This window comes from Zosterops lateralis (assembly GCF_965231275.1).
Source record: "Zosterops lateralis genome assembly, chromosome: 1".
NCBI classification, from domain to species: domain Eukaryota; kingdom Metazoa; phylum Chordata; class Aves; order Passeriformes; family Zosteropidae; genus Zosterops; species Zosterops lateralis.
The window spans coordinates 48,662,748-48,688,019 of NC_139762.1; the positions used below are offsets into that span (position 1 = coordinate 48,662,748).

Here is a 25,272-nt window from a genome sequence, read left to right on the forward strand (position 1 = left end):
CCTTATAAAGTGCATGTCCACTGCATTACACTTCATTTTTAGTGTTCAAAATTTCAGGTTAAAGGGATGAACATTCAGCTCAATTCTTGCTGAAACACTTAAAAAGAGTCTGGCAAACCCAAGAGGTACTGTTAACTAGAAAGACAAAATAAAGTTGACTCAAGACTCAACCCCTTCTTAGAGATGTATAATTCTCTTTGTGTAAGGTACCCCTGACTTCCCCTACATAGGAAAGAGTGGTGGGTTTTTTTTGTCGTTTTGTTTGTTTGATTGTTTCAACTGTAGAAATAGCATGCCTGAACTGCAGTTTTCAAAAGTGTTTCCACCTCATAATGGGTATTTTCCACACTGAGTAATGTCTCCATGTGTTCTTTGTGGGAAGAACATACTCTGAGAGAAATGCTAACTGAGTGTGTGACTGGCTCCTAGGTAAAGGCTTTGGAAATAGCACTGCAGAACAAGAGTTCCCCCTCTGATAACATGCCAGAGGACTTGATATGGGAAAAGTGAATGATGCAACTGGATGCATCCCATGCAACACGAGACGTACAACAGAAGCATGTCCCCCTGCATCAGACTACACTGGGGGTTATGACCCTTACAGGGGAAAGCTAAGGGGGCAGTAAGTTCCTCATTAGTCCAGGAAACCCAAAATCCAATGAATAGCATCTTCCCAACAATGCTCTTCAAGTCATTGGCATGGACATACTCATACCAAAGGTGTTCAGCCCAAATATTCATCTTGTCACCCCCATGTTGAATATCCAGCTACTCAAACAACATCCTGAGTGAATTTCTCATTCACATTCTCTTTCTTTCCTTACTCATCATAGCCTCTTCTTTGCAAGGTAGACTACATGCAGAAAACTCAGGGAAAACAACTGTTCTGCAGAGCCTCTTAATGAAATAGCATCCCTCCTGAAAAATTATTTCTGAACCTAATTAGCTTTAAAACCAGAATTAACAGCTGCCACTGATGTGGTGCTGATTAACAATGGACCCACAGCATTGTTACTAAGTGTAAATTTTACTTTACACTTGTATATGTAAACACTTGTACATGTAAACACATAAAAGGATAAATAGAAATAAGAAAGATGTAAAATGTAGAAAGCATATACAATGAATATGTAAAGATATAGAAAAGCATTAAAGTAATAAAATAATACACTGAATAAATCTGAACTAACAGGTACACAACTTTTTCCTGTACACATGATAAAAAAACTGGACATGGCAGGGATGAGGAAGTGCAAGTTGAAATTCCATGTAGAGGTTTTAGATTCTACTGAAATGGAAATTAAATCTTTGAACTTACCCTAGTATTGACTGTGGATAAAACCATTTAACAAACTAATATTTTTATGTGTCTTACAAGAAATTTTGGCAGAATCAAAGACAAAGTGTCTTGAGTTAGCATAAGCAGGTACACAAAGCTGATGCTTTATTCTCTCCTTTCCAAGGCCTAGCTTCAATTTCTTGCTGTGGTCCCAGATTAAAGATGTTGTCTGTAAAATTAGGACATAGATTCTCTGCACTCTCTCTGGCCACAAAACCATTGAATGTGCTTCAAAATTCTCCTTGAGGGAAGCCTTGCACTGAAAAATCATCTAAGCCAGTTAATTTGTTAATTAAGCCTAGAGATGAAGGATATTTACCAGTGGCATTTAATACAGCACAAGAGGCAATAGCATTGCACCTTCACAACCCCAAGGCAGTGAAATTGCTGCTCTGTTGACATTCTCCACAGAGAAAGCAAGACACACAGGACAAGGAGAAGGAAGAGGCAGTGATAAAGTCAGAATTAGTTCAGAAATGGTATTGCTACCACTTTCGTGCTCAGGTGACAACTTTCACACTCATGGTGAGCTAGCTCCAAATTAAATAACTTTTTACTTTTGCTAGAGTTTAATCAAAGATAATAGTTTTTATACAACTGAGATCTCTGCATGTCTGCATTAATATTTAACTGATGTATTTTTGCCGGGTTGGTAGGAAAGCTTGGAAATAGTCCTAGAAAAAAGCATGTTGTTTCCTATCCCAAACCTCACATATATTTTTTGGGCTTTGCACAGACTGCAGCAGTTCCCTCCCCATGCAAGCTGCTCTACACTCATCAGACAGTAACAAAGAGCCTCCAAAACTCACTTTTGTAATCTGCACTTCAGCTCCCAACCTTGAAGCTTGTGCCTTGGTATGCTATTAGCAGACCTTCACCCACCCAGCTGGTGGATCAGCAAGCTTCAAGCAAGAGAAATTCTTTCTAAACCTTCATTACAGTGATAATAAACTGCTGATATGGTCTATAACTGGTCATGCCCACATGGCTCTACTAGTAGTGTTACTGTCAGAATCATCATTGCCATCAGTATTATGATCATCTTTATTAGATGAGATAATCTCAATTACCATTAGTGCTAATTTATTATGTTCCTCATCAGCTCTGTCATCAGTGTCATTCATCTAATTGTTGCTCATAAGCATTTAAAAAAGAAAAACAACTATTAATCTGCAACATTTAAATCAGCTCTGGGAGCAAAAGTGAAAAAAAACCCCATGAAACTCTCAGACCTCCCACAGCAGTTCAACTACCAACAGTCTGGAAAAAGAATTGTTCTCCAGAAAATGTCTGTAACCTTATTCTACAGACACCAGTGGGTGAGTAGAAGGTATTCATCAGGAAAGGTGGGCAATGATAATCTATCTGCTTACTCCTGTGCAACAGACCCTTGTGCAGAGAAGGACAAGGTACAGTCCTCCCTGGCTAGGGACTGACAGCACTTCAGGATAGGAAACAACAGTGAAGGTCAGGAACATATAATTTATGGACATTTATCTCCACCTCATACTGCAGTTTGCTGGAATGATCTTCTCCTCTCAATTATTTCATTGCATGCCAGTGAACTGCAACAGGCTCAGTATAGTTCACAGTCAAGTGCATTTTGTTGTTTTTTGAAAGTAGGAAATGCTGGGATACCACCCAAGGATAGACATCAGTGTGGCAGTGATATTTTATGGTCACAGGAACTCTTCCCTTGAGGACAAATCTATTATAAATACTTGGATGACCCTCAAACACCTGCGAATGCATTTGTTCAACAATCCTCAAAAACAGAACACTGGAGTTATGAGTCCTATTTCACATATGCCACAGGATGAGGGAAAACAATCCAGGGCATGTCATTTCAAAGCCAGATTCCTAGAGCAGAAATTCCCTGGCTGTCAGCAGGGTCACTTCTGCAAAAACTCTCACAGCAAGGAGCCATCCCAACCAGCCGGCTAATGGCAGGTCTGATCCCACAGACAGCACAGCTCTCCTTGAGCCGCAGGCACGTGCGTGGAAAGCCAGATGTCCTGGTTTGCGTCTCTGGCACAGCACTGGGACACTGCAGCCAAACTCTTCCCTGACCCAATTGCACAGATGTCGGAGGAGCGGCAGCAGCTCAAGGCTGTGCTTTTTTATCTTCATAGGAGCAGATGCAGGAGGGGACTGATACACGTGAGACCATAACTACAAATCTCAGTGCAGTGAAGCACTTTGCACTTCTATCCCCTTGGCAACCTGCAGCATAGCAGAGAAGGCAAATGGCAATCAGTGGTTTTGGGAAGCTGGGTGTGACTCCTCACCGCTGACATCTGCGTGACGGTCATCCACTCGGGAGGGATGTGGAAGTGAGCGCCGGCTGAGTCTCCCAAGAGCACGACCCCTTTCGAGTCTGCACCTGATGGATGCATTGTGTTAGTCACATGGGCAGAGGGAGCAAACTGAGAGAGAGAACAGTGCTTAAAGAGGAGCAGCAGTAGCAGCTGATGGAGTCACAGGGTGACTGACTACACCGCTCTTCACGTGGCTTAAATGTTCAGACACTCCATCTGCAGCAAAAACCGTCTAACAGGGATTTGCCAACAACCCTAGAGAAACAACTGGGGACTGGGCATGGAAAACAGGGGGAGGTCTTGCTAATCTGAAAAGAATCCTGGTTGTATTCAAATTGTGTGTTATTTCAGCAGAGATTCTGCTGTGCAGACAGTGTTTATTTTTACTATCCATAGATTATGCATTAAAAAGTACTTAAACATTTAGGGAAATCGGATTACTCAGAAAATTGCTCAAAGCTTCTTATAACAGAACTGGGTGGTGGATGTGCTACTCATATGAGTGTTTCTGCTAGAACAATCTGTCTGGTTTATAATTAATGTCACTTAACATTTGTAGATTAGCCTTTCATTTAAAAATGTTGAGGAGTCTTGCCAGGCAATGGTTCATCCCCAGGATACTGATTTCAGTGTAAGGTGAGGTGAGTGGCAACTGCAGTCACTGCTGGTTTGTGAGGCTTTTATTTGTGCAGTGTGGACACCCAGGCGCCCACACACATCATGGTCAGAGAGATCAGCTGATGCCATCACTTCACCCCTTTAAGGCCTTCTCTGGGAAAAAATGTATGTATTTATGGCAAGAGGTAAAACTGGACAAATGCAAATGTTAAGCTGCTTCCCTAAATCTCAAAGCCATTACTCTGGATTAGTCTTCAGGCAGCAGAGAAGATCCAGAAGTGACATCTTAGTTTGCTGCTGTCCCCCATCTATGTATTCAACTTCATTATTGAGCTGACTTTTAACAGGAAATTACCAGCAGCCTGTGTTTTTCAAGTTTTCATCTTTACCCATTGTCAAGATTAAAAAAACCTTAATAATTTTGCTTTTCTCATGATGTTACAAAGCCTGTTGTCTTTCCCTTGCCTTGTGAATGTGCAAATATTGAAATATTTATAAAATTAATATTAAGACACAAGGTTTCTTGTGTTGACTCTAATGATTTACCTTTGCAGAATTTCTCCTCATAGGGAATTCCATCTTTTGGATCCACACCCTGTTGGAGAAGAGAAAGGGTAGGTAACAGTACTTGTACAAGTATCTAGCACTTGAAGAGTGGCAGTGCAAAACAGAGGCTGAGAATTTAGCTATTCTTAAATGTTTGCCTGCAGGAGGCACTGCATCATAATAATGATGTTTTCCATTACATTACCTTAATAAGTATATGTACATTTAAATTAATCATATAAGCTCTAATTTAAACAATCATAAGCATCAATAAACAAACTTAATATCAGCTAATAAAACCAGAATAAATTAAAAAGAAACATTTGTAAACCAAATTAAAGACTAAAGAGGACAAAAGAGAAGCAGGAATCAGGAAGGTGCAACTTCATTTACTTACCCATATGCCATTGCAGTTAGAGTCACTATTTGCATCCCAATTATCAGGACTAAAAAGAAGACACAAAAAGATAAGTAATGTCATCAAAAAAATCGGGAAATCAGATCCCCAGTGCCATTCTTCACCAAGATTAAAAAGGAATTAGGAAGTCCTTTCTGCATGGAAGGGTGGGGTTTTTCCCCCTTTGGATCTGGGAGAGGCAATTTTTCTTAGCAAAATGCAAACACAGAATGCAATATTAATTTAAAGTTAACACTGGAAGTTGCTGAATGGAACTTCTCCTTTTAGTCAGTGACATGGCTTCCCTCCCCACCTCTGGCCTGTCTGACCGATTTTAGCTGCAGATGCTTCAGAGAAAGGAAAGAAATGTGTGCACCACCCCTGCAAATGAGTCCCATCCCTGGTCTTGATCATCCCCCTTGTTTCCCTCACAGTGAAATCAAGCAACAAGAAGTCATGTGCTGTGTAAGAGTATGGTCAAAACAAAATCTGGAGCTCATTCTTCTCAAAGCCACAATTAATAGGAAGCCTTTAAAATAATTAAAATCTTTACCGCCTGCCAGGGTACACAGTTGTGTTTTTGTCATTGCAGTCTCTGCCTCGCCAGTGATAGCCCCTCAGTGTCTAAAGGCCAGGAGAAACACGCAGAATAGGACAGTCATTATTACTCTTGCAGTTTTAATTTAAAATATCTAAAATGAGAATCTAATGCAAGGTGAAGGAATAAAACCCAGTAAACAGGTTGTATTCCTGAGTCCATTTGCTAAGCTTTAATAAGTGACGCCTAGCATGCAGAAATAAGACAAGTTGGCAATTTATTTTTTTGTTTAATATGACTTTACTTCACCTCTTATTAATTCAGTAAACAACCACTCAGCAGCAGAGCAATTGGCTTCTGCAGGGAGCACAGCTTTAGTGTGCGTTTCCCCAGGTGGCACACATGAATGATTGCTTTTTCATCCAGGAAAAAACCTGATATTTTATGAGAAAAAAACCTTCCATTCATTTTATTCCTCTACCTATTTTCACATGAATGGATAAGGCTTTTCAGAAAGTAGGAGGAATCCCAGAGACATCCTCATTATCAAGGGATTACTGTACCAAAGGAAATGCTTTGCTTACTGGGAAAGTACTGAATTTATCTCCATCAAAATCTTCAAAAGGCAGTTTATTTCTTAGAACACTGTAAAAAACAAAAACAAAACCCGTAGTGTTAGCATATGGAAGGGAATCTATTAAGAAAGTAAAAAACACAGTGGAGTGTACAGAACAGATAATAAACTGGCATGATGATATTCACTGCTTTCTATTCAGTTGTGGCTCTATGCTTCTACTTCAGCAAAGTGATTCTGCCCAAAAGAGCAAATTCTGTATTTCAATATCCGCTGACTGAGCTCTGGAGGTGAGGCTGATGGATTCTTGTATGGCTTCAATGTCAAACCTGCAGTCTCTAAAACAAACTAGGGCAACAAATATGTTGTAAAAGTTTGGAAGGGTTTTTTTTTTTTTTTTTTTTTTTTTTTTTTTTTTTTTTTTTTTTTTTTTTTTTTTTTCCCTAGCCACAGAAAGAGGAAAGTAAAAAACCAAAGACAGTGAGAGAGATAGAATACATGAGGGAGAGATCAGAAAAGCTGAGCTGAACACATGCAATTCAATATGATACACAAATTCATTCTCACTTCCACTGTCTGAACTCATAGGCCTCAAACTCAGTTTATGTGTTCTGAGTAGCATTTCAAAAGACACTTGCAAGATTTTTCATGTCAATCAACCCATTCCAAACAAACTCCGGATATTTGCAGTTTCAATTAAATGAGCAGAAATAGGTGAGCAAGTTAGTCTTGGCAGTTGAATCAGTCAAACACACAGCTGATAATCCTGATTTATTCTTAGACCTGCTTGAGTATTCCTCCAAGTCACTGGAGTACATTGACAAATACACTTTATGAGTTGAAAAAGCTCATGTCCTTGGCTTAGAAACTGACTCAAAGTCAGCACTGTCTTGAGTTGTTTTTCCTAAATGACATCCACCTGACTTTCTTAAATATTTTGGGATTGTTCTATGCTTCACAAATGACATTAAATTTGGGCTCCTCACAGAGTTCTGCAGATGCTGGTGGCCTTCCTGCACTGAGACATGGGCACCACAACTGGGTGGACAAATGAAATGAAGACGTTTCTTGAGGTCAGAAAATCTCAGGAGAAAAGTGGCTTCCTCTTGGAGATGTCACATCTATGAGTGTGTCCCATATTTGCGCTCTGGGACATGCTAAAATTGAGCAAATGGCTTAAGCACTAGAACAACCACAAGATTCTTACCTGAACTCTGTGCAAGCTCCTTCTGTACCACCTAGACAGTGGTTTTATAAAGGAAACCAACATAAGTATAGTATGGGAAGCTCTGATAGCTAAGGATGAGTTTTGAAAGAAGCAAATTTACCATGTTCTGGTTTTGGTTAAGGACTGAAAATGTATACATACTGTTTAATCTTCTCACACAAGTTAGCCAGAAGAGGAAATGCACATACACTTGAGAACCCCATGAAGGTTTTCTGGAGAGGAAAAAAAAAAAAAGTAGATGGATGCATTAGTTCACAGAGATGGTGTAGCTTGAGGCATTTAGTGTTAGTTAATTACAGAGCTAAGCCATATATTTTCTGTCTAGAAACATCCAAAACCTCCAATGATGCCAATAAGGATGCTACATGCCAGAGGATTTAGACCTGACACAGCAGTCAAGGATTAAGGCTGAACATTTTACAAACCAACTGTTCTTGCTTTCAAAGACCTGTGAAACTCAAAAAGGAAAGAAAAAGTTCTGGTCTTCCCCTCTCTCTGTCTTCTTTCACGTAACTAATTTTTTTTCTTTGTAAAAATTACTGTTCTCATGTTTGATAAACATGGTGGCACCTGACAGAATGCAAAACTATTGAAAACCACACACTTGGAGTCATGAGTCTGGTTTCTACACCCCAAAAGCCAGAGACGACTCCAAGAAGAGGAGAAATGAGAGGATCCAGACTGTGCATAGAATATCCTTGATTTTTTAAATGAGATTTTTACCTGGAAATCTAGATTTTATCTTGGCCAAACTTGCAAGACGTAAAAGACAGTTGCTGCTAGAAAAACTTCTTCAACATTAGTAGCCCATAGCCTTGGGCCAATCCAGTTCATGTCCTGGTTAGCCAGGAAGTTTCAGAAGGTGAAAGAGGTCTTGCTAATGAATTGTGTTGCCTGGGCAATTAATCCCACAAACACACTGCTCATGTGGCTTCACTGTAAGTTCAGTTGGTCTTGAAACACTGAGGATGCTCAAGTGGTCTCTAAATGCAGAGATTGGTGCACAGCCTAATTCTCTGTATTCACTGAGGCTACATTTACCATGTAAATATGGAGCAGGTGAGCAGATGGGCATCCTCATAACTTTATGCAAAGAAGGGTAATTGTTTATACAGACACAGTGCTTAAAGGCTCTGTCCTTGGACCAACTGTGTTACATACTTTATATACACAGAAAAAAAAGAGTAAGGTAGTCCTCAGCCTGGTGATATTACAACCCATTCCCAATGTGAAACAGAAGGTAAAGCTTGGATACAGCTCAGGAGAGGCCAATGGAAGGTTATTACACACTGTGTAGGTCTATAGCCCCAGTGCATACAGCTCTGAGTGACAAGGAGAACTTTGAGGCAGCACAGCAAGGCAGTGGGGCCAAGGAGTGTAGGGCATTGCCTTGCAGCTCCAAGAAAAGTGTTTGCTTGGACAGGTAACAAGGGGGGATGGAGATAAGGGTCTCACACTGCCCAGAGCAGGAGGTTGGGCACAGAAATATGCCATGGCCAGGATCTCACTGTGGAGAGGAGAACTGGGGTGGTGGAGAAGGGACAGAGCCTGTAGTGCAAAGATTGCAGCCAACATTTGTGCTGATGGCTGAAGTGACCATGGGCAAGGTGAGGATGAAAAAGAGTGGTACCTTTTTCAGGTATCACTAAAAAGGAGGAGGAGGAGAGTTCTGCAGCGGAGTAACAGTGCACTTTCTGAAGAAGGCAAAAGTGAAATCAAGGAAAAAAGAAAAAGGAAGGTCAGGGAGACAAGAAACCTGAAAAAAAAAAAAAAAGCCACAAATTAACTTTCTTCAGCTCTGTCCAACACACTCAAATGATAAAATTTTAGTCACACTGGCTTGGAGGGGCAGAAGGTACTGGTGGAGTGAAAGCAGAAACCAGGACACAGCCACAGAAGAAAGGGGGAGAAAAAGCCAAAAGCCACCAGCAAGGGGGCCCTTTTCTTAGGCTGAAAGGCTAACCTGGTCCCACTGCTGCACCTCCAGTTGCCCTCTGCACTTCCCCATCCCTCTGCACCTCTGTATTCAAGCCACTGGCTGCCTTAGGGCTGTGTGCTGCAGCATGGCTGGAACACAGGGTTCCTTTTTGCTCTGTGTGTATGGTCAGGTGGGCAGAGAGCATGGGAGGTACACAGACAGGATGCCAGCTTTTCTCAAAGAGATTTGCAAACCTATGGACACTTCCTGGAAAGAGGAAAGAAATCACTTCCCCTCCTCCCTCACGTAAGACTAATCCTGCCAGCAGAAGCACCAGAGGCTCTTTAAGCCTTCCATCAGGCTAAAATTTGCAGGGTCTTCATCTGAGCTGTCAGCTTTTCACTTCAGCCTAAGTCACAGTATGCAAAGCCTTTGAAGTTAAGGTACCTGGAGCCAAAACTGCACCAGAAAGACAAACTACAGGGCTTGCAAAAAATAAATACATAAAGAAAACCTCCTCTTATTCTGCTCACAGGCTGTGCTAAAAGTTTACTTTTTGCTGTAAACAGAATAAAATCCTTGCTGCCTTTTTCTCAGTTAGTGTTTTGAAAATTGTTGCTGACTGGCTCTCCGTTGATTTCAAAGGAAGGTTATTTTGCAGTCCCAAAGGCTGCCCAGCTTTGGTGGGAGTGGAGGCATGATGATGACCTGGCAGTGCTGTGGGTGTTGCTGAGGACCAGCTGCAGCAGCATTCCAAAGCCCAGCAGCCTCTGGCTCCACAGGCTTTGTATTCCCACAGCAGGTGGGACAGTGAGATCTGGAGGCAATGCTTTAGCTCTGCTCGGCGTTGTGCAGGAGCGTGGCTCATCTGCTCTTTGAGGGTGTCTTGGGGTACTCTCAAAAGACAAGGAATACAGATATAAAGAAAGAGGGAATCTTTGTGTGAACAGGCACTATTGACTCCTTCCCAGCAGAGACAGGTTACCATCGGAGCACGAGTTGACAGAAGATGGACTTGCCCCTGTGTAACATGAGGGGCTGGGCAGGAGATCAGCTTATGTCTTTCTCTGCCTGTCAGTTCACTTTGGGCTCCCTCCATGGCTTCCCATTTGTCCCACTACCAGGCTGTGACTTGCAAGGGCCTCGTAGTCATGACAGGATTGTACAAATGATGCCTGCTCTCATTAAATGCCAGAACTCTAATTCTTTCATTGCTATTTCTCAAAGATGTCCCTTAGTATCTTCTCCACCCACAAGAAAAGTTAATGCTAGAGGTGTTCACAGTGATTGATAGCACTAATATCCTATTCATTGCCCGTTAACATTCCCTAATGACAATTCTGTAATTATTTTAGTTGGTTTTACTAACAAGAATAACAATGAGCCCCTAATGTTTGTTGGTGTTTGGTTTAAGCCAGTGCCTTACAGATGGCTTACTCCTTTTAATGAACAGAGACATTTATTAGAATTTTTCTGGAGTTATGGCTGCTTTCACTACATCTTTACATCTGCTGAATACCTTTTCTTTTTCCTAAAACCATAATGATCCTAAGAAGTTCCAAGTGAATGTGAAATCCTGGGATCCAGATGGATCTCTCATTCTCATTACAACAGCCATCATCATATCTCTTTTTTTATGCAGTCACACACAGCTGCCGTGCCAAGATGGGGACAGTTAACTTGCAAGAACTTTTTCAGAAGGCTTCCCCCAAACATACAATGCAGCAAAAGCAACCAAAAGAGCAGATATGAGAAGAATTAACAGATCTAATTTGACATTTTGGTTTAGCATGAGCCAGAGCATGAAAGAGGCCACCATGAGTGTTTTCCTTTCTTCACTGATGTGGATACAGGGATGTTCTACCATGGCTGGGGTGTTTCTGGTTCCTCACCCACACACTCAGCCAAGTAATCTTCTCCCCAGGCAGTGAGAGCACCTCAGATCTCACTAAGGTGTATCTGCCTGTGTGGGTAACAGACCATGGTTTGGCAGCCTTGAGAATGTGCAGGTGATTTCCTTACTCTTTCATCACATGCTGCTGCTCTGGGATACATGGCTTATGCAAGCATGATTCACACTGTGCTCCCTTCTGGAGATTCTCCTTTGTGTTTCTTACTGTATTGTTTTTCTGAAAATAACTTCAGTCTGGGTGAAAGGGGAAATTGTGAGCTGAAGTAATGTCTCTAGAAATGTTATTTTCTATTTTCCAGGTTGAAAATAAGTTTCAGATTGGGTCATTACAGGAAGCACACTAGGAATAACTGCAGGAGAGGCCCAAGCAAGAATATGATACCTGTTTTAATTTGAGCTAGCCTTGCATTGTGCAGGAGGTTTGGAAATACATTGAAACCCAAATGTGACCTTTCTGCTTCCAGTCTGTTTGTCCTTCCTGCTGGTAAATAGGCAGCTATGAGCAGGAAGGGGCCAAGGGCCAATGGAGATTGAGAGAGGTATCAGGGCAGTATTGAGCAGTTTTGTGGATATAGGAGTGTAAAGGCAAAATAGAAGAGCCTATTGCACACAAAGACTGATGCCAACCATGTCACCCTACCCAGGACAGCCTGAAAGGACATGCCCAGCCCAAGAAAGTGGGATGTGGCTGGCCATGTGAGGGACTCAGCCCAACATGCCAAGGGTATAGCACATGCAAGGCAGCAAAGGAATTGTGTGCCAAGGGGCAGCACCCCTGTGCCAGTCCCTCTCCAGCCCCGTGGCTGTGCCTGATCTCCAGCTGACAGAGAGAACCTGCTTGACTCAGAGCATCCTGTTGCAGGTGTTAATGTGGGGACTTGCTCCAGGGAAAGAAGAATTAAATTTTCATGTAATTTGAGTGGAAATTTCAGACCATCAGCACCACAGTACCGAAAAGGAAGGAAAATGAATAAGAGATCCTGCTGGTTGCTGTTCTGCAGGAGCTGAGGCCCATCTCTCCAGCACTTTGTTTATTTCCCTGGATTGGCAATTTGGCAATTGCCCAAAGGCTAATTAGGCACCTCAATTTTCACTTTTGTGAGTAGCATCACAGTAAAGATTCAGGAACAAGCAATATCAATTATTTCTTCGCAAACAGTTAAAGCATTTCCTGTGCATTAAGTGCCTGAAGACAACTGGAAGCAAACTGGGCTAAACTGAGTCACCTAAGTGAACCTAGCAGAATAAAAGCTGCTACCCTTCTCTGCTACCCTTTAGAGATCCTCTACAAATCTGAAAACTGTTGGAGGCAGAAAGATTTCAAATCCCATTTTTCAAATTTTAGCAGCAAAGGCAGAATCTCACAAATACAGGAAAAATACACAGAATTTGCACTCAGGCCATTGCTTGAGTTTCAGGCAGCCCCAAAGCACAGTTGCTCTGCTCTGAGGCAGTGGGTCAGTTCATGAGGCACCCACTTACATACAGCCAAATTTTCCACGATTTCTTTTTATGCTCTCCCCATACTTTCCCTCTCTTTCTTCCAGTGTCACCTGATAGAGCAGATCCTGTATCAAGTAGGAGTGAGTCAGCATTCAATTCAATGCTAATCAGGAGGATTCACAGTCAGACAAAACAAACAAGGACTCAGTCCTGATAAAATGCCAGTACAGAGTAAAATACATTAATGCCATCTATTTCTTACCAGGTCCTTGGAAGTCTTCATAATTCTTTTTGCTTTTCTTATTGCAATAGTCAGTCCCACCTAGGAGAGCAAGAACAAAATGAAAAACAACCAGGTCAGCCTCACAGTATCCTACCAACTTTTCTCCCCATTTCCTACTATTTTTTTCTATTTAAATATCAGTTACAGCACAGAAATGATGTATGAGCCCACAAACTCCTCATCAGTTACTTTTTATTAGACTAACAATCAATTATCCAGTCACCTTCTATGAAACTCCAGTTGCAAGAGTTCATTTATTTTGCTCCAGGGCATCATTTATTTCCCAAGGAAAAGTCCAGATCAGCTGAAGAGCTGAAATTCATATCCTGACTGCACTGCGTGAGCTGCAGAGGACATACTTCTCTAGTGACTCCTCCTGAAGGAAAACTTATCCATTAGAAGGCTAAAAGACCATTACCCATGTAATGTCACTCTGACTTGCTGTGGGTAACAGAAAGGATACAGAGGAAACATTTGCTCTTGCATGTGAAGAATCCTTTTTCTGACCCAGAGATGGGGCTCCTGAGAGGTGTTTCAAAGACTTTTATTCCATTTTCAGTCTCATGAGAAGGGTGGAATGGTACAGATGTTACAATTCACGCCATCACAATCAGAAGCCGAACTATTTCCTAATTATGATACATTATAAGCATTTTTGGCCTATCAGCTTTGGCCACACAATGCTACCAATGCTTCTAAGCCAGCAATCTAAAAGTACCCCATGTGGGTCTTGCCGGCAATACATCTTTCATAGTTCTATTTCTCCAAAATATCTAGTCTGTTTGCAAGGTCATAATTTGAAACTTGTTTCCAGTTCAATGTCTCTCTCAACAGTGTCTTCTCTGTTCCATGGACTGTCTAAGTCAGCACACCTTATCTCAAAGTTTGCATACAGATGCACAAGACTATGTGAGCCCTCTCTCAGGCTTTCAGAATTCTCTGCAAATCCATCTCCCACAGATAAGGGTTATACTCAGCTGAGGTTCATCCTGGCAGGGGAACACAGCCTGCAGGAAGGTATAAAGCAGGGAACAGAGTTTGGAAGGAAAATCCCCTGCTTAGGATCCAGGAAGGTTAGCTTTTTATTCTGGAAATACCTGCCCTGGAGAGCAAGTTCTTGCTGACAATGACAAGATAGTTTTTTCTGTTGGGTCCATGCCAACTTTACCGAAGAGGAATTTTGGGATACCTCTATAATGTGGATACCTATATATTCATAGAAGGAAATAGTAGGAGAGCCATTCCAAGAAAAGGTCTTGGAGAGGCATCAGGTTGGCCATCATAAGGCCAATAGGTTACAAATAAGTCAACTATCAATGATACAAAAGTAATTCCTGAAATTCCTTGCACACACAAGCTCTTTAAATGCACAGAGGAAATTTTGTGCAAGGGGCACCATGCATGAGTGTGGGTGACAGCCAAGGACCAGCTCTGCTGGCAGCAAGAGGACAGATATGCCATGTGTGGCAGCAAGGCTGTGGCCAAATGCACCCTGACAGCTGCTTGCCATGGCCAGGAACTGCCAAACACTGCCATTGCAAAAACCTCAACAAACACATCTTTGCAGCCCATGTGGCCCACAGCCCTAGGTGCTGCCTGAAGAAATGTTGAGGCATGGGCAATAAGGAGGGGCTGTTTCTGCACTATGCTGTTCAGCATCGACCTGACCTTGAGAAATGTGTCTTGTATCACAGCACAGAAAAATCACACTGCTTCTGCTGCCACAAGGACTCAGGGAGGTGAGGAGATGCCCCAGATATGCTCATGCCATCAAAAATATTGAACAACTGTTTAACAACTCTGATGAACAGCATTTCCTAAATTCAGCCATATCTTAAGTTCTCATAACTCCAATTCAAGGAAAAAAAAAAAGAAAAAAGACAGTCAGAGGAGTCTGGGAGAGTCAAGGAAACACCAGTGTGCTCCCCCCTGCTGCTCCATTTTCAATTCAGAACAATATTCTCGTATCTCAGTGATGACAATTCCTATATGTTGTGCTGCATTTATTAGGCCACCTTTGAAAACAGCCATATCTGTGAGGTAGTAACTAAGTGATGGCCTCTGTCCTTCCCCTCTGCATTCAGTATAAGGAAGGCTGAAAACACTGCCTGTTTGCTCTCTTTCAGCAGGAATAACTACTTATCTTCTGTAGGCTTTGAGAATCAGTAAAAAAACCCCAACCTTAAAAAAAGAGGAGATAAAAATCAAGTATTTTTGAAAATGTTTCAAATGGGGGAAAAAAATAAATCTGGAGTATCACAAAGATGTTAGCACCTAGTTTCTGCTTAAAATTGTTAGTGGGGACAAACTGTTCTGAAAATGACCTGCTATCAGTCCCTCCTACAGCCCAGCCTACGGACATTACTGCCAGCTTAACATCAACTGGGGCTGAGAGCTCTGAGGTAAAGTCAGCACAAGTTTGTATTTATCTGGACAGAGCTACAGGAACTCAGCAAGGGGGAAAATAGGGATTCTTCAGTAAGTGCTATCATTACAGCATTTAGAAAAAAAAAGAAATTGTCCCTCATGTGGTGGCACCTTACTGAACAGTGGCATGCCAGATTAGAATATCAAAGCAGATTTAATTTGTATTTAAAGTAATCATTGCCAGCATTTTTGTGCTGGGGATAAAATTTAGCATGTCATTATAATTGATTTAGGCAGTGATCAAAGCAAATTAATTAGCCATTATATTCAAAGGTCAAAAATTTATGGTGAACAACACAAAGGGACACGGACGAATAAGCATAAGCAGCAAAGAACACAGACTTCTAAGCTGCTGGGTTTTAATATATGTGTCACATTAATATATGTAGTTAATACATGTTTAATCCATGGTGTCTATAGTCTTCTGAAAATCAGGGAATGTCACAAATAGATGAGAGAAACTAGCAATGAGCCAAGACATTGTTCTCTAGTTTCTTCCCCCTGGGCAACTGCTGTCCCCAAAACCAATCATGCCTCTTATGTTTGCCATAGTTATGTTGTACAGTGCCAGCTGCTGTCATTTCTGCAATAAAATTACTTGAGAGGCAGATGTGAAAAATGGCTTGAAATTGAGTATAATAGAAAGAAAATTCCCAGAGAGGTAGGATTTATCAATCCTTTTCTGCTGGGCAGGGTAGGAGAGACCTTTCTTGCTCATAGCAGCAGCACATGAGAAATGCATGCTTCAGAAAGCTACAGGAATATTGCACTCAGCAGAAAACAAGGGAGGGAAAGGCTGCATTGACCTTGTGTGTAGAAAATGCTCTCTCTGAAGCACTAAAGTTGACACCTTCTCACACTTTACAAGTTACTTCAGCCAAGACTCCAGGTTGGACTGCAGAAGACTGGGAGCTGAAACACCCACTAGGAAGAAAACACTCCTGGTTTCACGGGTCATCTGTAATCCCTGGCTGACACTGGCATGTCAAGCCTTCCCCTGAAGGCCATACAACCTCTCCTGCTGCACCTTGGCTAGCAAGAAGCCTCCTGTCCTTCCCATGGCATGAGAACACCACCAAGGAGGGGATTCCTTATGCTTCAGCAGCTGATGGATGAGTCCTGGGGAGCAGCCTGCACCATACACCCCAACTGAAGCAGCCATGCCTGCCACCCTGTGTGCACAAGATTTCCAGCATGGATGGGGCCAAGGGTGGGGTGTCCCTGGGATTTCATTCACTGCCTTCTTTGTGTTCTCCACAGAGACCACACGTTCCCAGTAATGATTTCTATTTTGGCAAACAGATGTATTTCTCATCGTAAACAAATGCACAAACCAACTCTAATCCTCTCTCATTTATCATCCTTGTTAGCCAGCTTTTTCCCAGGAGACCAGATATTTACAAAACACTCCAAGTTTCCCTTCTAACTAATTTTCATCATCCTTTAACCAAGAGAAGCAAGACAGCAAAATTCTGCAAAGCTTGTCAAACAGCACAGCTAAAATTGGGATTTGTTCATGAGCAACGCTTCCCTGTCCTTGCACCTTTATCTGCCACTCTCCCACCCCAAATATCTCTGTGCCTGTGGCTTGTCCTAGGCTTGTTTTTGAGGGTCCTGCCTGAGACAGCTTCTACACTGGCATGGCACAGCTCCATGCACCCCCTGGCAAACCCCATGACACCCTATTTCCTTTGGATTTATTTGGTGGAATGTTGGGGTTGTATGATTTGGCTTTTTGGGCTTGTTTGTGTTTTCGGTTGGGTTAGGGTTTATTTTATTTTGTGTCAGCGAAGAGGAGAAAAGGAAATGCAGAGAAACAAGCAAAAAAGGAAGAACTAGCACTCATATTGTGCCTTCTGCTGTTACCTGTCTATAGGTAATTTCTTCAGGGCTCAGTTCTGGCTGCAGCAGAAACTCACATTTCAGTAGATTTTACCTGTTTCCAAAAACAAAGGCTAAAAGGAAGGCATCTTGCTCCATAGAATCTAGCTCGCCTCCCAGATGCTTGCTTTACTACTTGTGGCCTCAAAAGAAGGAAACAGGTCCCAGTCATGAGGTCTACTTTTGTTCTTAATCAGGAATGCAGAAGCACTCCCACCCTGGAGTTTAGTTCTGTCTCACCTCCCAGGAGGAAGCTCACATTTTTACTGAGAAAGATAACAGAAGGAGTATTTTTATTTTGCTAAACCCCAAAGAGTTTCTTTTTTCCACCCAGAACTCATTGGCTCCTACTTTGTCAAACAGCATGGTGACCACAGTAATATCCATGAGGAGTGTAGCTTTCTAGAAAGTCAGTGAAAGACTTGATAGAGGGTACACAAACCAGCATGAGTGCTTGTGGCAGTGATGCTTATTCTTGGCAAGATAAAATTATAAGATCATAAAGATGTATATTTTGGCTGATGTAAAATGACTTCCACCAAAATCCTATTGATGGAGATAAAGACAAAATATGCGGCCAAAAGGTCTCTGATAATCTGGAGCATAAAAGTGATGGGAAGCATAAAATGCACCCTGAAAGGCAGAAAGATGGAGTACAAATGTCCAGCACAGTCTGTTTTAGTGATTGCTAGAGCACGACCACAGCGCTGAAGTTGAGCCATTATTTTGGCCCCAGCAAATCAATTAAAGGATTGCCATTTAACCAAGCAGGCCAGCTGGCTTAAAACAATCCAGAGACAAGCTGAGATAATCTCCTGCAAACCTGTTTGTTCCCAGGGCCAGAAAGGAAACTTGGTAGGCAGTGTGTAAAACTCTTCACCCTATTTTAGTCCTTTTCACTCACTAGAGAAACATCCCTGTATTACATGACCTAGTGCAGAAAGTCTTGCAGCATATGAGCTGATAAACACTTTTGGCTAAAACATTATCCAGTCATCCTAAACCAGCTATCTTGGATGCCTGTATGTCAGTCTTTTGGCGTGATGCTGCAGCCCATATTAGGATACCTGCTGTTGATGTGTCTTAAACCACAAAGTGCATTACAGATGTACATTGAACCACAAAGCATTTTACAGCAGCTTCAGACACTGTCCACTTTTCAGCCACTTTTAGTAAGCTTTCACTTTGGATGTGCCCCATTAGTTTGTCTCTTTACTTGAAGGAGACCCCAGTGTTGCCACACTCATCCTAAAGGGCAGAGGAGAACCTTTGCTCTGCTCCATAAGCCACTGGTGGCAAAAAGGGCCTCACAGGACCCATTACAAGGGACATCTGGTCTCACAGTCAGGCTGGTGATCCAGGAGCTGCAAGGGCTCCTTCCAGTCTTCCCCACCACCATCAAAGGTCTTCTCCTGAAATTGCTTCCCAGAAGAGCAGCCCACCTTCTCCAAGCCCCAGCAACAGGGAACTGCCCTTGTTCAGGCTGGATGCCCTTCTCCTCCAGCTCCAGGCTGAGAACACTGAGCTCCATGTGAACAGAGTAATATTTTTTATTCATAATTAGAGCAAAGTCTTCCAGAATAATCACAGAGTGCTAATAGCTCCAGGCAGCTTGGCAAAAAAGAATAATAATTTGGGCTAATTTTTCAGAGACCAGGGAAGTATGTAAAATGATGCATGTATCGTTTACACAGATTGCAGCGTCTCCATTAAATAGACAGTTTGAAAGCCTCTGGAGCAGGGGCTCTTCCTTCCTCAAAACACAACCGCGCTAAAGCAACAGTGCACAAACAGAAGAAAACAAACTAATGATGGAAAAAGCAGATACACATTGATATTTTCCACCTTAAAGGTAATTAAAACCTGAGCATTATACTGCCTTCCAAAGACAGGCAACGCTATTTCTTTCGCTCCCTTTGCCAGTACAAATATGATACTAATTCTGGGAAAATGGGAATCCAGAAGTCTAAATGAATAAGTGAAGTACCTGAAAATCAATAGAGTTGAACAGAACAGTCATTAGTATTAAAGTCTTGTTCAAACACTCGGCAGGGGACTGTGCCAACATTTGCAGACTCATAAAACTGAAGTGATCAATCAAATTACAAACTAAAGAAGCAAATGTGAGGTAAACTGTATTTTATGCACCTGTGTCTCTGATTGTATATTAATTTTTTTCAACCATAATTCATCTTTACTCAGTCTGACTAGTCACAGAGTTACTGTGGGCAATTTATCAACCACTTGAGCATGAATTCCAAGCACTGGTCTTCTTTTCTCATCTCCTTATGCTTTCTCAGGGCATGAGGAGAGCCAAAAAGAAGGGCATGGTCAGTGTAAAATTTTTTTTTTGTTGGTAGAGTTCCCTTATTCCTGTTGAGAAACAAATACCTTGACAGAAAGGGGCTTAACTTCCACTTGGAAGGGAAGAGGGTTTGCTTGAGCCACTCACTCAGACAGAGAGTCTCCAAAAAAGAGTCCAAAGTTTGTTTAAAAAAGAAATAAACCAAAGCCCCACCACATTCAGCTGTTTTCCTTGTGGACAGTGCACTCATTGAAGTGGTTGCTGAGGTGGAAGGAGAGAACACCTTGGTCCTACACCTGCCCTGGGGATGGGTAAGATCTCACAAGGATGTGACAGCAATGCCACGAGTGGTATCCTTTCCCCTCTCTCTGATCAGCCTAGCATTTCAGCAGAGGTGTTCTAATTTCTTCACAGGAGCCACCTTGATATAAACAGCCCCCCTCTCCAGGCTCCTTAGCCTAACTCACTGTGCAGCCCTGGCGAGCCCATCCCTCTCTTTAAGTGCAGTTCATTGCCCGCATCCTCTTTCTCTCCAAGAGGCACCTTGCACTTCTGACACTCAGTTCAAGATGGGGGATTTCTGATGGTACCTGTTTGATGAAGTTTGGGCAATATTCTGGCTGAGTCAACTTAGTGTGGGCCCTCTCTGCTGCCTGCAGTCATCGTCTTTCACCCCTGTGTGGTTGCACACCCATAGATCTCTACGTTGACATATCGTGGAGCATAGACTCGAACCTGCTATAAACTAAATTTTCCTGTCATTCTTGGAAGGCAAGTGTTTCTCCAGGCCTTAATATTGGCAGAACTAAATCCACCTTGGAGATGAATTCCAGATCATTGGAGCCCATCAAAAGATTGCCTGATTTCAATGACTGGCAGAACAGACCCTGTGTGAAACATCTCACGCAGGCTGTTAGAAAATCAAACATGCCTTTCTCCAACGAGATGCAGGGAAAAAGATTTCCAAAAATAGGTGCTGAAGTGAATGGCTTGCTTTTCAACATCACCAGACAACCCCCATCACTCCCAGGTTTTAGCGTGACTGGAGGTTGTGATGATGGCTGTGGTGGAAAACATTGCTCATAACCAAAAGAATCCCAAAACAAACAGCACGTGTTTAGACACCTATGCAGATATGTATGTGTGCAAGTACAGCAAAGGTCTAGGACATGCAATCAAGGGTGTGCAAATGTTGTAGGAAGTACATCAGAGAAGAGGTGGTAGTTAAATGTGATTTCAGCTTGTGGCAAAAGATAATGCACATTAGCTTAAACCTCTTGCACTGCAGACTAATCCAAGTCAAATAACCCTGCATTTGCAGCAGGTAACTCGTGTCCATGCAGGCTGTCACAGCAGATCAGGCAACATGGGGATCACTTGTTGTGCCGTGGTAATGTGGTAGCATAGCTATACCTCAGCTGAGTATCTGCTTTGGGATTATTGTATTGCACAACAATAAATTCCCTGCTCTTCCTCTCTTATCCAGACTGGTACAGGAGAATTTGGCCCTGTGACTCTCATGCACCCTCAACCCAGTTGATGATGGTCCACACAGCTAATGTGTGTTATGCACCTTTTGTTCAAACAGACATTTTTAAGGAATATCCGTGCTCTAAATGTTTATTTCCTAGACAATGTATGTGCAATGAAAGCCTTCAAACTGCTCAATTCCATCTTAAAATACCTCCCACAATCAGTAGTTTTAAGAAAAGTGGGAAACCAACTCACCTTTGGAGGAGAGTAGAGATGACAAAGCGGTTGTCCTGGATCCTGTTTACACAGCCTCAAGGCATGGCAAACCACATCAGCATTCATTTCCCTGTCTATGCTGAATGAAATGATGCATAAAGAAAGACTATTATGTTTTTCTGGGCTCTTGAAAGTAGAAGCTATTTTCATGGGAAGCTAAATCTTCCCAACACCACACAATAATCTCAGCTCACTTCACCGTGGCCCATAACCGCTACTCAATGTTGGGTTCTAACGATTTTCTGCCACGACATCCTACTCAGCATTTAAAATTGGAACCCAGGATGATGAAAAAGGACTGAGCTCTACATGCAGCACCTGAATCAAATGCATTAAAAACTATTCTAGTTTTTTAATCAATCATAAGCCTGACAAAGATTTAAAGGTTAAAGTTAATGCATATGCAATTTGGCACATATGAATGTTCAATCATTAACTCAACAAAATAACCAGAAATCCTTCAAAGATCCTTAACCTTTAATCACCAAGCACGAGTGCTAGGATTGTTTCTTCCTTTTTGGGGCACACCTCTAGGCTAATCAGGAATTAAATTAAAATGTTTGATTATAGCACTTCTTAGTCCTGTAAGCACTTTGCAGTCCCTTGGCTAGTTTAAAAACAAAAATAAAAGCCCTAGGGAAGAAGAAGGTCTAGTAAAAGCTCTGTTAATTAAACTAAGAACTTTCAAAGAGGAATAAAATGACCTACATTTTATTTTTTTAATCACTTAGATTAAATAGTAGGCTTCCCCAAGAGTGCATATCAAGGTCGGGGCTGAGAGCATGTAGGGGCTGACAATTAGAAAGCCTGATTAAAGGTAGAATGGAAAGCAAGAGCCAAGCAACTATAGTGTGATTTTATAGAACCTGTCTCACACACACGGGTGATTCAAATTCCTCCCTCAGCCAAATGAGCTGAATTTCAAAAGATAATTATATTAGGTGGGCCTGATCTGAGATTTAAATGGAATATCAAAATGGTTACCAGTGGCAGCCTGTGTTTATTCACCCAGGAATAGCTGTGCCAAATGCCAAACCAGAATCACTCTGAAGCATCTCTGCTTTAAAAATAAGGTGATTTTAGGAGTGAAATCCCTCCACGTCAACTTGACAGCACATCTGTGCATGTCAAGAACAAACTAAATAAAAATCTGAGAGGACACAGCAATACTTACAGTTCAGCTATGTGTGGTCCATAAAGTTCAGCAAGCACATAACAGAAACCTTGCAGTTTTTCTAGAAAACATAAATTTAAATTTTTTAAAGTAATTGAGCGTGGTGAAACCAGTTTCATAGCAGTCAAAATACAGCAGCAATTTGTTCATTAAGGCGAATGCTGATATATCGTAGGGGAAGGCACGTGAATCTCTGACCTCAGTGTAGTACCAGAGAATGGGAAAATCTGAATTTCTAATCTTGCCTAAAACCCTTCTGGCTTTAGGTAAGTCACGTGATAAAGACTAAAAAGGATAACCAGCTTTTTGTTAATTTTTCTGAGTATGGCATAACAGATAAGTCAAAAGAAATTGTGCATGCCACAGCATCTTCTAAGCAGTTTAAACAAACATCTTAGTAGGTTTGAAAGAAGAAAGAAAACAAACACATTAATCAAAGAGCAGAAAGTGATGCTGGGCTTGATGCTACTCCTAGATCTGCCTTGGAGCTTCTGGGGGCTTGTGAATTTAAGAGAGAATGTTCTGTGTAGAGCAGAAGTTGTGCAGGAGTAGTTGCATTCAAAAAAATATCTGACACTTTTCATTTGGCTTCCTTTCCCAGTCTACAGCCATGTCCTTTTTGGGATGCTGGTTCAAGTGGTTTCCTTAATATGTGCAAAGCATGGCATTGATAAGACAGTTCATCAGAGATTTCTTTAAGGTAAAGTTGTAAAATAACAGGTGGTCCATGCTCCCAGGCAAAGACACTGAGGGAGAGTGGGGGTTTGAATACAAGCAGGGCACAGATCTGACAGTTCCCATGGAGGAGAGCTGCCTGTTTCTTGGCCTGAACAGACTACAGTTGGTTAACCATGCACATATCCTGCAAGGAGGCGTCAGGCCTTGCTCCAGCTGGGGTAGTGATGTGAAATGTCATAAGAGGCAATGTCAAGTATTGGGGGTCTTCACAGAAGACTAACAAAGCTGGGTAATTGTAAAAGTAATTTATTGCATGTCTAGATCAGTCTCATGAAGGCAGAGTTGTTACAGTTCGTGTCATTATGCAGAAAGCCTTCTAGCATTGAGTCCCCAAGTCCCAAGCAGAAGTGGGAGGAGCTTATCAGCAGCAGCAAAAACAGCATCCATCCGTGATGTGTGTTCTGTAGCATTCTGAAAGCAGTGCATTTTTATTCTATTTTTACTCAATCGGTTACGAAGACAATTCTACTACTGTCTTGTTGGACCTGTCCGAACCTGACATTGATGTGCAAAAGTGTCGTAATTTCTTACACAAATTCTATGTACATAGCTCTATCTGTTCTATCTAGGAATGCTAGCAAATGCTACATTATGCTTTCATTATGTCTAGGACTTGGTTAACTTTGTAAAAGGTAATGCTACTGAACTTTAAGCTAGGCTTTAAGGCTTTTCTTACTAATACAGTCTCTTATTTGCTTAAGGAACTTAAAATAGTCTCTACTTATTTAAAACTAAACTTACATTTCTAACTCATGTCTGTGTAGATTTATGTATTTTAGTTTCTCTGAAGGTTTTAATTCAGCCCTCACATTTCTGAGTATTTCTGAGCCTGTGTGGATGGAGCCCAGAGGGATTTGCATCCCACCAAGACAGGTTCACACAAGTGCTGTGACAACAAACTTGCAACTCCTCAAACTCCTTCGAGTTGTCGTTTTCTCTTGCACCATTACCCAGACAGATAACTATCTGTACCTGGAGAAGAAAGCAGAGTATCCTCATCTTTCCCAGAGAAAAGCCATAGAAACACCCAAAGCAGATGTTTCCCTCCAACTTTGGGCTGAATATTCCATTTTAAGCAGTGTCAGGCTGGGCACGCCCAGGGCTGGGGAGCTGCTGCATACAGGGTGTATAGTTTTGCTGTGTGGAGGGTACAAATCCTTGTGGCAGGGACTCCACTGGTATGCATGGGTGTGCTCCTACTCCCACAGCTGCTCTCCTGCCAGGACTGCAGGCACCCTGGCTGGCAACCTGCACCTGAGAAAGATGGACTGGCACCAGGAAGGCATATCAGGGAACAAAGAGATAATTTTCCCAACACCCTCTTACTCATGGTGCTGCAGGCAGTGCCTGTAACAACAGTAGCTGATTTTTCTTATCCCATGACAGGTGTTTTATTTCAATCAAGTTATTAGCTTCATTTCTTTGCCTCCTTTGCCACATAACTCCTCACTATTGGCTCTTTAGAAGCAATCTGCAAGTAAAAATTGGTCTCCTGACTAGAATTAGATTTTATTCTTGTTCACCTAAAATGAAAGATGTCGCAGACACCAATAATCCTGTGTTTGGCATCACTGCTGATTAAAACAACCTCTGATGAGGCTTGCCAGTGGGGTACCAGGCTCCCTAAATTGCCTGCAGGAAAATATGGCTGGCTTCCCCAACACCTCCCCTGTGCATCACAGGTGATGGTCTCCTTATGAGTTTCCCAAGCCAGCTGGTTTCCACAACATTTTTGGCTCTGGAGGAGTCAGCTGGCTGCTTTAACCTCTCCTGGTGTCTGAGAAGAGAGTTTGGCTGCCTGTCAGCTCTGGGGAGCTGATATAGGTGTTTTGCTGGTCACACTGATTTCCTTATGCATATAGGAAAATTAACGTGCAGTTACCC

General features: G+C 42.1%; 1 protein-coding gene across 4 annotated transcripts in view; it reads right to left on the minus strand.

Moving 5' to 3' along the window:
- AOAH (acyloxyacyl hydrolase) overlaps positions 1-25,272 on the minus strand; it is a 74,906-nt gene that overhangs the window by 32,843 nt on the left and 16,791 nt on the right. For 3 of the 4 annotated variants that reach the window (XM_083868524.1, XM_083868523.1, XM_083868525.1), the window contains exons 4-12: positions 22,651-22,711; positions 21,456-21,555; positions 13,094-13,153; positions 7,700-7,770; positions 6,341-6,401; positions 5,772-5,842; positions 5,219-5,267; positions 4,822-4,870; positions 3,628-3,722 (exon numbers count right to left, since the gene is read on the minus strand). In XM_083868524.1, coding sequence (XP_083724650.1) covers positions 3,628-3,722; positions 4,822-4,870; positions 5,219-5,267; positions 5,772-5,842; positions 6,341-6,401; positions 7,700-7,770; positions 13,094-13,153; positions 21,456-21,555; positions 22,651-22,711 — 617 coding nt within the window. Of the gene's footprint in view, positions 1-3,627; positions 3,723-4,821; positions 4,871-5,218; positions 5,268-5,771; positions 5,843-6,340; positions 6,402-7,699; positions 7,771-13,093; positions 13,154-21,455; positions 21,556-21,670; positions 21,736-22,650; positions 22,712-25,272 lie in introns of those variants that run through there. The other variant, XM_083868526.1, reaches the window with a different exon arrangement.